Here is a 14224-nt window from a genome sequence, read left to right as displayed (position 1 = left end):
AGAAATCCCTAACAGAAACACCTACATTCTTAATGAAGAGATAATAGAGGATTGTGACGAGGATGGTGGCGAAGGATCTGATCCACCAACAAGATCGTTTCTTCGAAAACGACTTGAAGAGCAGTCTCGGACGGTTGAACAAACGTTTAGTCGAGGAATCGATAAACTTCATGACGTGATACGCAATACCAGTGAGGCACAAACCAAATTACTCGAAATACTGGTTAGTAAGGTCAGTGACGGTAGGTCTTTCGATCTTGCTCAGCACTTGCCACCTAGAAATAACCTATTACCAATTGCACCGGCCGAGTCAATCCCTGCTTGGCTCAAACCAATTAACTTGGAAAATGGAGGAGGATCAAATAGTAGGTCAGACGGACCCGACCAGAGAGTGGAAGCAATACCCGTCGATATGACCGAGGTCCAACGGATGATTGATTCGACCATGAACAAAGGGCCGAAGTTTCCTAAATTTATACATCTGTATCCAGCTTATGTGGAACAGTTCGAATACCCTAGAGGTTTCAAAATCCCAGATTTTAGCCTTTTTACCAGAGAATCATCCTTATCCTCGTTAGAACATGTGGCTCGTTTCACCGCGCAATGCGGAGATGTCAAAAGCGACTTTCACAAGCTGCGACTTTTCAACTTTTCACTAACTGGTTCAGCATTTGCTTGGTATATCAACCTCCTACCGAATTCTGTCCAGAGATGAGAGGAGTTGGTCGAGAAATTTCATGAGCAGTTTTATCGGCCAGGGATGGAAATGTCAGTGTCCTCGTTAGCAAGGATGGCTCAAGCATCTGACGAGTCACCAATAGACTATCTCACCAGATTTAAATCAGCCAAGAATTGGTGCCGAGTACCTTTCCCCGAAGTCGAATTTGTCAAACTCGCTCTGAATGGTCTTGACGTAGAATACAAAAAGAAATTCTTGGGGGCAAACTTTCAGGATATGTATGAACTAGCCCAGCATGTCGAGCAATATGATTATTTGCTCCGTGAAGAGAAGATCTCGAAAGCTCCATCCAGAGGGACGATCTACAAAAACCCTATTGTCAGTTACGCATCGGCCGAAGGTGAATGTGTTAGCGTGGACACAACTGAGATAGTCATAGATAAGCCATACGTTTGCAAGGCACTGACTCAAATTGACTCTAAGGAAGTCAAAACCCACTCGGCCACTGAAGAAACAATGAAAACGTTAAAAGTTTATACTTTTGATATTATAAAGGCCGATGCAATTTTTGATCAATTGTTATCAGCGAAGATCATCAAACTTCGGCATGGGCATACCATTCCCAAGGTTGAATAGCTTAAAGGAAAGATATATTGCAAATACCATAATTCAAGCAAACATACGACAAATAATTGCGTCGTGTTTCGAGACAACGTCCAAAGCTGGATTGATAACGGCAAACTCAGATTTCCGGAGAAGAAGATGAGTGTTGATACCGACCCATTTCCCACGGCAACAGTAAATATGGTAGATGCTCGCCTACCAAGAGACAAAGGAAAAGGGAAGGCAGAGGTCGCTACAATGCAACGTTCTCTGAATCAGAATTCTCGGCCACGTTTCAATGCTGATTTTCGTTCAAACAAACCACCTACAACTCTAACGGGACCCGCTATTGTCAAGCCCATGACAGATTACAGCACTGATAAAGACAGTGGGTCGGCGGTTTTATGCAGAAAATGTAAAGCAAATGTCAACACCGAGCCAAAGGAAAAGTCATCTCCGCCTATAATGGAACAACCTACAGCCGCAATAAAGCAAAAGGTGCTCAACGGAGGCCAACATCAAGGGGTTTTTTATAGGCTCGGCCCTAAAGTGCGGGTGGAAGAGACACCTTCAGTCAAACGGTGCCTCGATTTTGATGCTCTGTTTTATGATGAAGATTATTACATACATAATTCTAGCAGCTCAGAGGCATCGTAGAGCCAAAAAACTTTCAAACCTCCTGAACCTCGAGACCAGCGTTGGTATACATATCATTATTCGAAATGCGTCTACACTGCACTGTCCAAATCCCAGAAACGTCGGCACCAAAGAATAAACTACATGGCCCACCGACGGCCAACCCAAGAAACTTCGATCCCTAAATGGCGGCCGAAGGAAACAATTACCGATGATGATGAACGACCATCTCTAACGATTATGACAGAGCTGTTTCAAGGGAAACGGCTAGTCAATCGAGATGTCGAAACCACATTTGAGGAGGCTAATAAACGGAACAAACTTCTTCTTCGGCCCGAGGAAATGAAGGCACACTTCGAGCATTTCAGGCAAGAAGCTGAAAGCAAACTGCCCCGCCAACCACACAAGAACCTTTGATCAAAATTCGACGGAATTTACATCCACCATTCCTCGGGGAGGCCTTGGAATATATGCGAGAGTTTCATAAAAAACATTCGGCCAACGATCTATATGGTTTGCTGAAAGCATGTCAAGATACAATCGATCTCGTCTTAACTTACCCGGATGCCGAGCGAATTATTCAGAAGACCTTAGACCCAGGATTGAAAGCTAGGTTCCAGCACATATGAGAAGCTCGAGTCTTTGGCTTTGAAGTCGACCCATACACTGATATCGATGCAGCCGACCTTCCTTTCTCAATGGAGGACCTTCAGTATTTACGATACCACTTCGAATGATTTTCAGTTATTTCTCTCTTCGGTCTTATGACCGATGAAATAACATGAGTCGCACAGTTGGATGCCTATCTTGACACCAAGGATGCCCGTATAATGTACCAAGAGTAGGCTCGTATCCTGGCACCAATCCCAGGCACAATTTTGATTTCAGACACACCTGAGGCACCTACACAGAACCAACAGGCTTCCGAAGAGACACCGCGGGAACAAACCATTGAAGAATGAGCAGAGGAGTCTCTTAGTACAACTCTGACGGAAGCAGATGCTGGAGTCGGTGACCAGGAAAGAGAAGAGGCTGAAGAAGATGATCGTAACCCTATGGGCCCGACGGTTCTTGATAACATGAAAAATCAGTATGGTCCATGTTTTGCCCGCTGATTTTCAGTCGAGCACATCTCAACCGAATTTCCTCGATGGCGACGTAGTTGCCGAGGAAACCGGTCACATTGATTTTATAACTGTTGCTGAAGTCGAGTCGACAACGAAAGATGACAACCTCAAGGCAGCTTTGGTCGAATTGTTTCCTCGCTCATCATCGGCCAAACTTCATCATTTGAAGCCATTGTATGTAACGGCCCATATCGAAGGGTATCTAGTCTCCAAAGTTTTTGTCGACTGTGAAGCCACTGTTAATATCATGCCTGTAAACGTCATGAAGGCATTACGTCGCTCCAATGACGAACTTATTCCCTCTAGGATCACAATGAGCAGTTTCGTCGGAGACAAATCCCAAACCAAATGGGTGCTTTCTTTAGTGGTAAACATTGCCGGCCGTAATCACATGACCGCTTTTTTCATCGTCAACTCCAAGACCGAGTATAATGCACTGCTCAGTCGAGACTGGATTCATCAAACCAGCTGTATTCCTTCATCATTATATCAAGTGCTCATCTTTTGGGACGGCAAATCAGTCATTGTTCACCCGGCCGATAGTCAACCCTTCGAAGCTAACATGATCTAAGCACGGTATTATGATGACCACGTCGGCTACATCACCCTACAAGGTTTCAATGATGAAAGACGGCCGACTCGGATTTCTATTCAGAAAGCTATCGAGGTTGGCACCGAAATTGTCCACCAGGATTCGGCGAGACTCGAGTTAGCTAACTTCATCCCCGACCCTGATGTTTGACACCGATCGAGAAAAACGTCGGGCCGCAGTTTCATCTACTATAGAACGCCTGCTGGCTCATTGGTATACTATATCTAAGCAACCAAATTCAGGCGTTAACCTCGTAGAATTCCTCGCCAAAGGAGATAATGGTCATGTCTTATCTCTTGACAAAGTTCAAGCTACCCCGGCCGAGTTCGAAGATAATCGGCCCCAAGTCAAGGACCCATTGGAAGAAATTAATGTTGGGACGGCCGATGACCCAAGACCTTTATTTATTAGTGCTTTGCTTCCCCAACCTATGAAAGCTGAACTTCGTGCCCTGCTTGAGGAGTTCAAAGATTGTTTTGCTTAGAGCTACCACGAGTTGCTTGGCTTAGATCGCACTATCGTCGAGCATGAGTTACGTATTAAACTTAGGTGTAAACCCTTCCGTCAACCACCTCGACGATTCTCGACCGAAGTGCAACTCAGTATCAAGGATGAACTAGTTCGTCTCTTGAAAGCAGGGTTCATTCGGACAGCTCGATATGTTGAATGGTTGGCCAATATCGTTCCTGTTTTAAAGAAAAATGGTGCATTGTGCATTTGCATCGACTTCAGAAATCTGAATCTGGCAACTCCCAAAAATGAGTATACGATGCCGATTTCGGATTTGTTAATCGACGCTGCGGTAAATCATGCGATCTTATCTTTTATGGATGGACATGCTGGGTACAACCAAATTTTCATTGCCGAAGCCGATGTGCACAAGACTGCTTTTCGCTACCTGGGGGCACTCGGCACATACGAATGGGTTGTCATGCCATTCGGCCTCAAGAATGCCGGTGCCACGTACCAACGAGCAATGAACACCATATTTCATGATTTAATTGGAACCATCATCGAAGTCTACATCGACGATGTTATAATCAAGTCTAAATGCCGGTAAACACATCTGGATGATCTCTGACAGGCTTTCCTCCGCATGCGTCAACACAACCTCAAAATGAATCCTGCCAAATGTGCCTTTGGTGTGTCAGCCGGTAATTTTCTCGGTTTCCTCGTGCATCACCGTGGGATTGAAGTGGATGAAAATAAAGCACGCGCAATCATCAATGCTCCACCCCCGACGATGAAGAAACAACTACAGTCCTTACTCGATAAGATAAATTTTCTTCGCCGATTTATAGCTAACTCGGCAGGTAAATGAACGCGTTCTCTACGCTATTGAAACTCAATGACTCAGACAAATTTGAGTGGAAAGACGAGCATCATGCGGTGTTTACGCAAATCAAAGTCTCCCTCATGACACCACCTATCCTCGTCCCACCTCGGCGCGGTAAGCCTCTTAAGCTATATATCTCGGCGGCCAAAGAGTTCATCGGCTACCTCCTCGCGCAAGACAACGACGCCGGACGAGAGCAGGTTATTTTTTATCTTAGTCGAAATCTCAACCAACCAGAGATCAATTATTCTACCGTCGAGAAGCTTTGCCTCACTTTATTTTTCACCGCATCAAAACTTAGACATTACATGCTCCCGTCAGTCACCCAGGTCATTGCCCAGATCGACGTCATCCGCTACATGCTCACTCGGCCAATAGTAAAAGACCAAATTGGGAAATGGACAATGGCGCTGTCCGAATTCAGCTTGCAATACGTGCCCCAGAAAGCTATCAAAGGCCAGGCACTGGCTGATTTCCTTGCTCAACACCCTTCCCCATATGGTTTTGGGGGCAACGACGTCGAAATCGGCATGGTTGAAACGCGCAATAACTACTGGACGACGTACTTTGACGGCTCAAGTACTTCATCTTCGGCTGGCGTGGGAGTCGTCATTCAATCCCCAAACCACGATCGTTGGTATTTTTCGCAAACTTGATTTTAATTGCACAAATAATCAGGCCGAATACGAAACCCTTATCATCAGCCTTGGAATCCTTCACGACTTGCAAACGACTTGTGCCCTTATCCTCGACGACTCCGAACTAGTGATTAACCAACTTAATGGTTCTTTTCGATGCATGAGTTGTACCCTGGCACCTACCACATGGTTGCCAGCTATTTGGCCGAATCCTTCGACGGTATTACCTTTGAACATATATCCTGAATTCATAATACCGCTGCAGACGAGTTGGCTCAAATCGCCTCCGGGGCACAACTCTTGGGGGTAAGCTAGGCTGAGAAATACCCATGTTACGACAGTTATACCCGGCCTTGGTTAACCAGCAAGTCCTCTGACGCGATAATGTGATACGCACAAGAGTCATGTCCTTACCTTCGTTGTTAGACTGACAAGACCTTATAGATGTTTGCGCTGTCGAGGCAATACCAGATGATTAGAGAACGCCCATTATGCAGTATCTTGACAATCCCAATGGTAAACACAATCGCAAGACAAGAGTTCACGCCACGAACTATGTCATGTATCAAAACGAGTTATACCGAAAAGGTGAGGATGGTCTACTACTGCTATGCCTCAGCCCCCAAGAGAGTGCTTAGGCAATCACAGAAGTCCATGAAGGGGTTTGCGGAGCTCATCAGTCCGGACGTAAAATGCAATGGTTTCTTCGACGACAAGGTTATTTTTTGCCAAGAATACTAAAGGATTGTATCGAGTTCGCACGAAGGTGCATACAGTGTCAGATTCACTGTCCTATACAAAGGGTCTCGGCTAAATCATTACATTCGGTCACTAAACCATGGCCGTTTAGAGGATGGGCTATGGACGTAATCGGTAAAATCACACCATCCTCCGGGGCCGCCAAGCACGCATGGATACTGGTAGCAACCGATTACTTCGCTAAGTGGGTCGAAGCAAAATAATATGCCGAGCTAACGTCTAAAGAAGTTTGTGACTTTGTAGAAGAACACATTGTGACCAGATTCGACGTACCAGAAACGATCATAACTGACAATGGCACAATCTTCACAGCCGAGAGGTTTAAAGAGTATACGGCAAGTTTAAAAATTCAACTTGAACAATCTACACCGTATTATCCACAAGCAAATAGGCAGGCCAAGGCAAGTAACAAAGTGTTAATCGGCATTCTAGAGAAAATAATAAAGGAAAGGCCTGGCATGTGGCATTTAAAGCTGAATGAGGCTTTATGGGCATATCGAACATCGCTCAGATCAGCGACAGGGACAACACCTTATGCACTAACCTAGGACACGATGCAATGTTACCAGTCGAGTTAAGCATAAATTCGTTGCGAATAATTGAACAAAGTAGTCTGTTTAGCGCCGAATATAATCAGTCCATGAGACAGGAGTTAGAAGATTTGGAACAAGCGCGACTTGATGCTTATAACTTGCTGGTGGCACAAAAACGGATTGTCGAGCAAGCCTATAATCAAAAGGTCCGACAAAAAACATTTGGCGAGGGAGAGTTGGTCTGGCAAACGGTGTTGCCCGTAGGACTTAAAGACCCCAGGTTCGGTAAATGGTCGCCAAATTGGGAAGGGTCATTTGTTGTACATAAAGTATACGGCAATGGGGCATATCATCTTAGAGACCAGACTGGCTTAGTTCACAAATTGCCAATCAATGGGAAGTTTTTGAAAAAGAACTATCCGGTCACATGGGAAATGCGGGAATAGAAATTCAATTCATTAAGATCGATAAAAGAATACACATATTAAGTAGGTCGATCAGTTAACATCTAAATAAATTCAGGGCAAAGAAGGAAAAAGAGTGCTAATAAGGGCCTTCAGCTCCAACCACCGCACCTCGCCCATGATGACCTCGGCCTGTCGATTCTTCTTGTCCATCTTCAACTGCTCGATTCGTCTCGCGCTCACCGCATACTCGGTTAAACAATCTTTGCCGCCCGACTCAAAGTCCTTTGCAAGCTCAGAAGCAATAGCCGACCTTCGTTTTGCCAATTCGGCCATTTGACGGTCGAGGTCGGCCAAGGCTTCTCCTTTAGCCTTTAGAGCATCGATCTTCGGTCGTAGAGCGTTTTGGACGGCCACGGTCGCTCTTAGATCTTGTTTAGCCCTCAGAGCATTCTCGAGAACACTAAAGGTTTCCCGAACGCGCTTCAAGGCGGACGACGCCTGAATGATAGACTCGACGCTCATTTGACCATCGGCTCCTAGATCGTTTAGGCATGCACCCAACAAATCAAGACCTTTACGCTCAAGAACTTGCGACGACGAGAGAGATAAGATTTCTTGCAACCAAACTAGAGCAGTTGAATCAGCAAGTTCAGTTATGGTGGCCGAAGGACCAGCCACTCCGGTAGTGCTTGATAAGAGAGCTTTGAACTCGACTTCCCATGAAGGCTGCACACAAAAATCAGTTTAAGCTTAAGAACATCACGAAAAAGATAGCAAGAAGGTTTTGTTTTAAACCTGCCGAGATGAGACTTCGGCCATATCTTCAGGTTCATTGCTCAAACCTAAAGAACTTAAAGGCCGAGCCGAGTGTCTTAGACTGCTTCTCAGTTCACGCGGCCGATGGAGGTTATCTACGTTCGATGGCCACTGAGGCGGCCAAGAAATATAGATAACACCCTTCGGTGCGTAGGGTTACTTACAAAGGCCGAAGTGGCTTCTTGGGGAGGAATGGTGAAGTCCTGGTCTTGCGGATGAACGGGCATTTCCACCGTCGCTTCTGGCTCTACGGCAGGTCGTTTGCCACGATCGGCTGCAGAATGGCCGATTTGGACAGCTACCTCGGACGCAAGAGGAGGTTGACTGCGGGGTTGAGGGCGACCTGCCAGCAAAATCTCGTCGCTCCCATCACTCTCCTCTGGTTCGACGGCAGGTCGTTTGCCACGGTCGGCCGCAGAAGGGCCGACTTGGACAGCTGTCTCAAACGCAAGAGGAGGTTGATTGCGTGGTTGGAGGCAACCCGCCAGCGGAATCTCGTCGCTCCCGTCACTCTTTTCTAGAACGACTACCGCGTGTTTTGGATTTTTAAGGGGAGTTATCTCGGCCAGGGGGGCCGCCTCTTCCACGACAAGTGCAGTGGCCAACCCCGAAACAACAGACAGCTCGACCAATGCAGCAGTCCTTGGCCCGGTCATGACTGGAAGGTCAGGACGATCTTTAGGAGCTTGACTCATCGGAGCCGGCTGTACGACCGTCGAGATGCGTATAGCTGGGGCGGAAGGAAAAACGTTGGGAGTAGCCGTTCCTGACGTTTGGCTAAAGATGACATGAATTTCTCGCTGCCCTTTGTTTGCCAATTTCTTGACGTATTTTGTAGGACGAGAGACTGTGGCGCCTGTCTCAGTCTCCTGTCGGGGTCGTTTGCTCAGCTGGGAAGAGGGGATTGCTTTTTTCTTGGCTGCAATTGTAGCCACCGCTGTTACCTTTTTCGACGCTCAACCGCCTGAGAATTGAAAGCCGAGTCAATAACAATAAGGATATATATATCTAAATATATAAAGCAAGCTATATACCTTGGGTAGCCTCTTTGGGTCGGGGAGCAGGAGCCTTGTGGGGACGATCGTCAAAAATCTTGTTAATGACATCTTCGACCGGTGCACTGAAGAAGCTATAAGTATATTCTTCCCACTAATCGCCGAAGGTATCAGTGCTAAGGGATTCTGGAGTGACCGGTCGAAGATGAAATTTTTGGCATCGCTCTTGGAATTCTTTTTTGGAGTCGTTGCATTCCTTCTCTGAAGAACCGGGTTCACGTCCGCGGCTTAGGACGGACCGTGAAAAGAGAAGGGGGACCGAGCAGCCTTGGAGGTAGCCAAGCTACCGAGCGAGGAAGTTAGGATGATACACTTCCCAACCCGCTCGACGACCATCGCAACCGAGGGGTAGGTCGCGGGTAAGCACGAAAGACCCCCAGGATTAATGAAGGTCAGCATCTTCATCCGCGCCCCACGCTGATGTAGGAAACCTGATCGACGAAGGGTATTCTCGACGACGACAGATCAAGAACTCGTCATTAGAAAGATCATCGAGAGTGAAAAGGTATCTGAATACCTCTTCAGCTTGGTGAAGGGGTGTTGGCCGAGAAGCCAGTGAGGGCCGAGCACTTCCGTAGGCGAGAAATCAGCAATCTCTGGCCGAAGAGATGCAAAGTAAACTTGTAGCCAGAGTTGAAATATCCAAAGGGGACCGCTCTGGTACGGGTCGATCTTGTGCTGGGTCGTCTCGGCCAAGCATCGTAGGATATGGGCGAGAATGGTCGGGCTGAGTGCCAGAGTGTGACCGCTAGCTAGGGCTTTGGCCACCGGCATGTTCTCGACCAGACACTTATTGGATTTAGTACAACAGATAAATTTGTTGTACCAATAGAAGAGAAAGGCCTCGTGTTCTCCTTCTCGCAGAGCCTCTTCTCCTCGACCAGCAAAATGGAGATAGAGGGTGTTATAATTGAAGAAGTTCTTGTGAAGTTTGTGAACCTCTTCTTTCGAAGGTGCTTGGCCTTCACCTTTCAACGTCTCAAGGGCCCGCTTGTCGAAAAACGCCTTCAGGTCAAGGTTCGACGGTTACCCAGAGAGGGCGGTATCGATTGGGATTCCAGTCGGGGAAGTCTCCAGGATGGCAGTAATGTCAAGGATGGTGGGACCTATGGGGCCAAGAGGGAGGACCATGGTGTTGGTGACCGAACACCAGAAGCATAAGGCCGCTAGGAGAAGCTCCTTGTCCAGGATGACTTCCATGGATGAGAGGTGAATGGCGTCGTAGATGCCTAAGGCTTTCCATTGCTCGCCGAAGAGTTTTTCCATTCGTACGACCCAAGTTGCCCAGGTTGTAGTGGTCAAGGGCCATGAACCTTGAGGCCTTGCCAAGTCCCACTTCGCCCATTCAAACCCTTGCAACAAGGGTGATAAGTAGTGCTCATTGAGAAGTCCAATGATGGTTAGTGGTACTGCCGCTTTGAAGAGAGGACCCAGGATTTGATGTGGGGTGCTCATGTCACTTTCAAAACGTATAGTTTTGATCGAACTTTGATCAATAATTTTCTGGCATTGGTCACATTCCTTGGAAAGCTTAGAGATGAAGGAGGCCATTGTAAGAAGGTTGAAAAGCGACACGAGAGGAGTTTTCTGGGATAGAGGGATTGAAGACGAAGATCTGGAAGAAAGGGATTCACTGGAGAGTAAAGGCAAGAAATTTCAGAAAATTTGAAAGCGTAAGGTGTAAATAAGGGAATTTCGGTATTTATAGGAATATGGAGGGAAGGTCGATCGTTTGAAATTCAAAAGGAAGGGTAAAATCGACCGAAGAATCCTCTAATCATTATGAACATTCAGAGAATCCAATTGAGAAGACCGAGGGTTTCGTGTTTTGAGGGCGCACGATTGCGTGTGACGACGAGATTTATGGTGAAAGACGTTTTGGCGTCTGCACGATGGTGAATGGTTCGCGGATCAAGGTGGCATGGTGGTGCTCAGCAACAAGGTCATGATGGTATGACGGTTCAAGGAGCTGCACGTTTTAAAAGTCATCATTAGGGATTAACCGTGTTAAAGGATGCCACGTGGTGTATTGGTCAGCAGGATCAAGATCATGCAATCACGCTCAATAAATGCGCTTTGGAAGTAAAGTATGTGGATTCTGAGTATTAGTTTCGCTTCTTCAAGGTCGGAGCTCAGCCAGAGAATTCAGGCCGAGGACCTCAGAAGCAAGAGGGTAATGTTTGAGCCCAAAATATCAGTTTGGGCCGAGTATAGAATTATTCTCGGCCCGGAAGGCCTTACGACAAGGTTACCATGAATTGTTTGGTTCGTGGGCTTCCAAACCTAGGTCGGTAAAGTCATGCGGCAAGACAAGTCGAATCCTAGCGCAATAAGGAGTCTCGGCGAGATTAATAACCCAGAAGTGAATCCGGCTCGATGAAAGGATAGGTTCAAAATCCTGATGGAAGTAGGAGTACTCGAGGGGATGTTTGATTAGAAGAAGAAATCCTAATCCGAGTAGGTTGTTAACTCGACCTAGAAGGTACATTACTACTATAAATACAAGGTGCTGTGCAGCGTAAGAGGGCTCCTCCAATTCAACACACAACTGCCCTGCGCAAACTCTCAATAACTTGAGATTTTTTTATTTTCTCTTTTCGCTGACACATCTTCTGTTGGCATCAACAGCACTGTGAAAGCAACCGGTGATATCTTCAATCGGCATAGATAGTTCTGTCGCCATAGAATCAGCCGATCTCGCAACATCTTCCGTTGGCATCAACAGCACTGCGGCGATGACGGTTGGTTACCTATCCAAGTCTCGGTCGAGAAGGGTTTCCAAATCCTTATTGATTGAGGTCATCTCGTTAGCCTTCTCAACGAAGCGAGGTGTTACAGCTTACTGAGCTCGGCGCATTGCACGCCGCGTTATTTTATGATTGGATACTCTCAAGTAGGATTTAGAGTTCGACATTCAGACGGCCGAACCACGTTCACTATTAAGACTCATATCTGCTTTGAGTATTTGTGCCTTTACACTTTGGTGTCGATTCGGTGTGAGTTTACTCTGACGAATACCATCACTGTGACCGAATCTAACAACGACAATTCGTGAACTTCGTAAGAATAGTAGCCTTGTCTTCAGGTTCAAGAACCCAAGAGGCCGAGACGTGTTCCTTCCTCGGTCGCAATCGTAAGACGTAGAAGTCAGCTGCGCACCCAACGCAACATCAACAAATTTACTCCTCGGTCGAGCTTGGCCGACGAGTTGGCACGCCCAGCATTCACCGAAGGACGTAGTTAGCTTATAGATTACTCGGCCTGCGCGCCACGTAGGCTTGGTAGTTTTTAGGGTCAACAACATTGCATGGTAAGATACATGAGTGACTTAGTACCACATAGAGTTCCTATCAAGGTCTAAAATATCGATGATATCAGAAATATCGGTAGTCCAAAAACACGGAAATTTCAATGAAAATATCGGGATAATATCGATATTTTAGACCATGGGAGCAACCTTTTTATTTGAATTTTACTCTTATGCCCTTTCATCTTTTGTTCTCATTTTTTTTTCTTATCCCTTGTACCATCGATGTTTTTAAAAAAAAACAAAAAATAAAAGAAATTGTTTTTATTCTACAATGTTAAACGCTGATTAGAATTGTCTATTTTTCAAGTCACTCTTGAAGTGATAATTAACTAACTGACCATTTGACAACCATTGTATTTTCATTTTTCAGTTTTCATAAAACTCGTTTGGTGTTCGAACGACCAATAAATTAACTGTTATGCAGGGATGACGATGAGGAGTGTCTTCTTGCCGGTTGCCTCTCGCAATAATTCTATCCATGATTTCATGATCTCGAAAGGGCAAATCCTTCTAGAGAAATACGACTTCCATTAACCCAACCAATAGGAAGCTTTAATCAAATCCTTGTGCCAATGCCCCCGTGAAATATCTCCTAAAAGAATTAGGAAAGTCGGTAACCTTTGTCACCGTCAGCATTTTGTACTCTCTCGATAGCTTCTTTTAGTTAGAAGTTTCTTTTTGTTATTAAAGTAGACTATTAGACGATCTTTTGTGTGTTTATATAACAGATCATTTTTTTTTTTTTTTTTGGATCCTTTAATGGAACTCCTCACTTAAAATATAGGATTAGACGATATTAGTTTCTTGGAGTACGACGATGTAGGACAACACTCAAATCTAAAGGTGTGAAAAGTCCTACAAATTAGGATATTTTTGGTGCCTATTTGTTATTAATTATACATAGCAAACAGGTTGCATATGACACAATATGAGCATCAGAAAGGCCTATACCCTTGAACTCATGGTACTCCTTTTCCCTCTTGCATGTATATATGTTAATTTTGCAACGAAGAGAATCTAATATTCGTTACTTGTTTGATGAGAGAAGAGGGCATATGATGATCATCGTCTATTTTATAGGTCACCCTATAAGATCGACTGTTTCACAAGTCAGTTAAATCTGAAAATGGATCAACAATATATGAACCATATTATTCAATTAAACATTAAAATTTTGACAACTTTAACCGAACAGTTAACAAACTTTTTTTTTTTTTGGATACCCGCAGCATTATTTATTTTCTTCTTTGGAATGCGACAGTCACACTGAAAACTATAAACATCATTAGTCCGTTCCAAACATAATTCCCATAAAATACTAGTACAGACTCTTGATACTTCTAAAGCACACTAGGATTCTCCCATCACTTACGTGATTGTTTAATTAACTAAATACTACGAGGCGGTCGAAGACGAGGATGAGATAGCTAATGCGGACTTTGCGGCTAAGTTTCATGTACAAACCGAATCTAAATTTCTTATAAAGGGTAAACTTTATAAAGGAAACAGTTGACAAACTTTGATTTGGTCGATTTTTTGTAGGGTCGATTTTAAAGGGTAAACTAAAAAGTAAATTTTTACAGTCATATCAAGTCATCTGATCAGTGCACAGTTGACCCATGCATGTGGAGGCCAATGCAACCATGTAAGCATGACTTTTAAACGCTTGTCTAAGCCCCGTCTCTTTACGTTTTGCCAATTATGTTGAATAAGAGATTGGCTTGTGCAACTGC

The 14224-nt window shown here is 45.1% G+C and overlaps 1 protein-coding gene across 1 annotated transcript; it reads left to right on the top strand.

The window, feature by feature from the left end:
* Positions 1-4954: 4954 nt before the first annotated feature.
* Positions 4955-7349, top strand: LOC139190854 (uncharacterized). Its single transcript, XM_070811343.1, has 3 exons — positions 4955-5552; positions 6614-6771; positions 6882-7349. The coding sequence occupies exons 1-3, from the start codon at positions 4955-4957 to the stop codon at positions 7347-7349; spliced, it is 1224 nt and encodes a 407-aa protein (XP_070667444.1).
* The last annotated feature ends 6875 nt before the right edge of the window (positions 7350-14224 follow it).

The sequence above is a fragment of the Malus domestica genome, chromosome 13 (genome assembly GCF_042453785.1).
Source record: "Malus domestica chromosome 13, GDT2T_hap1".
In the NCBI taxonomy this organism is placed as follows: Eukaryota; Viridiplantae; Streptophyta; class Magnoliopsida; order Rosales; family Rosaceae; genus Malus; species Malus domestica.
The sequence above is the reverse complement of the archived record's forward strand: the minus strand, read 5'-3'. Positions and strand labels throughout refer to the sequence as shown.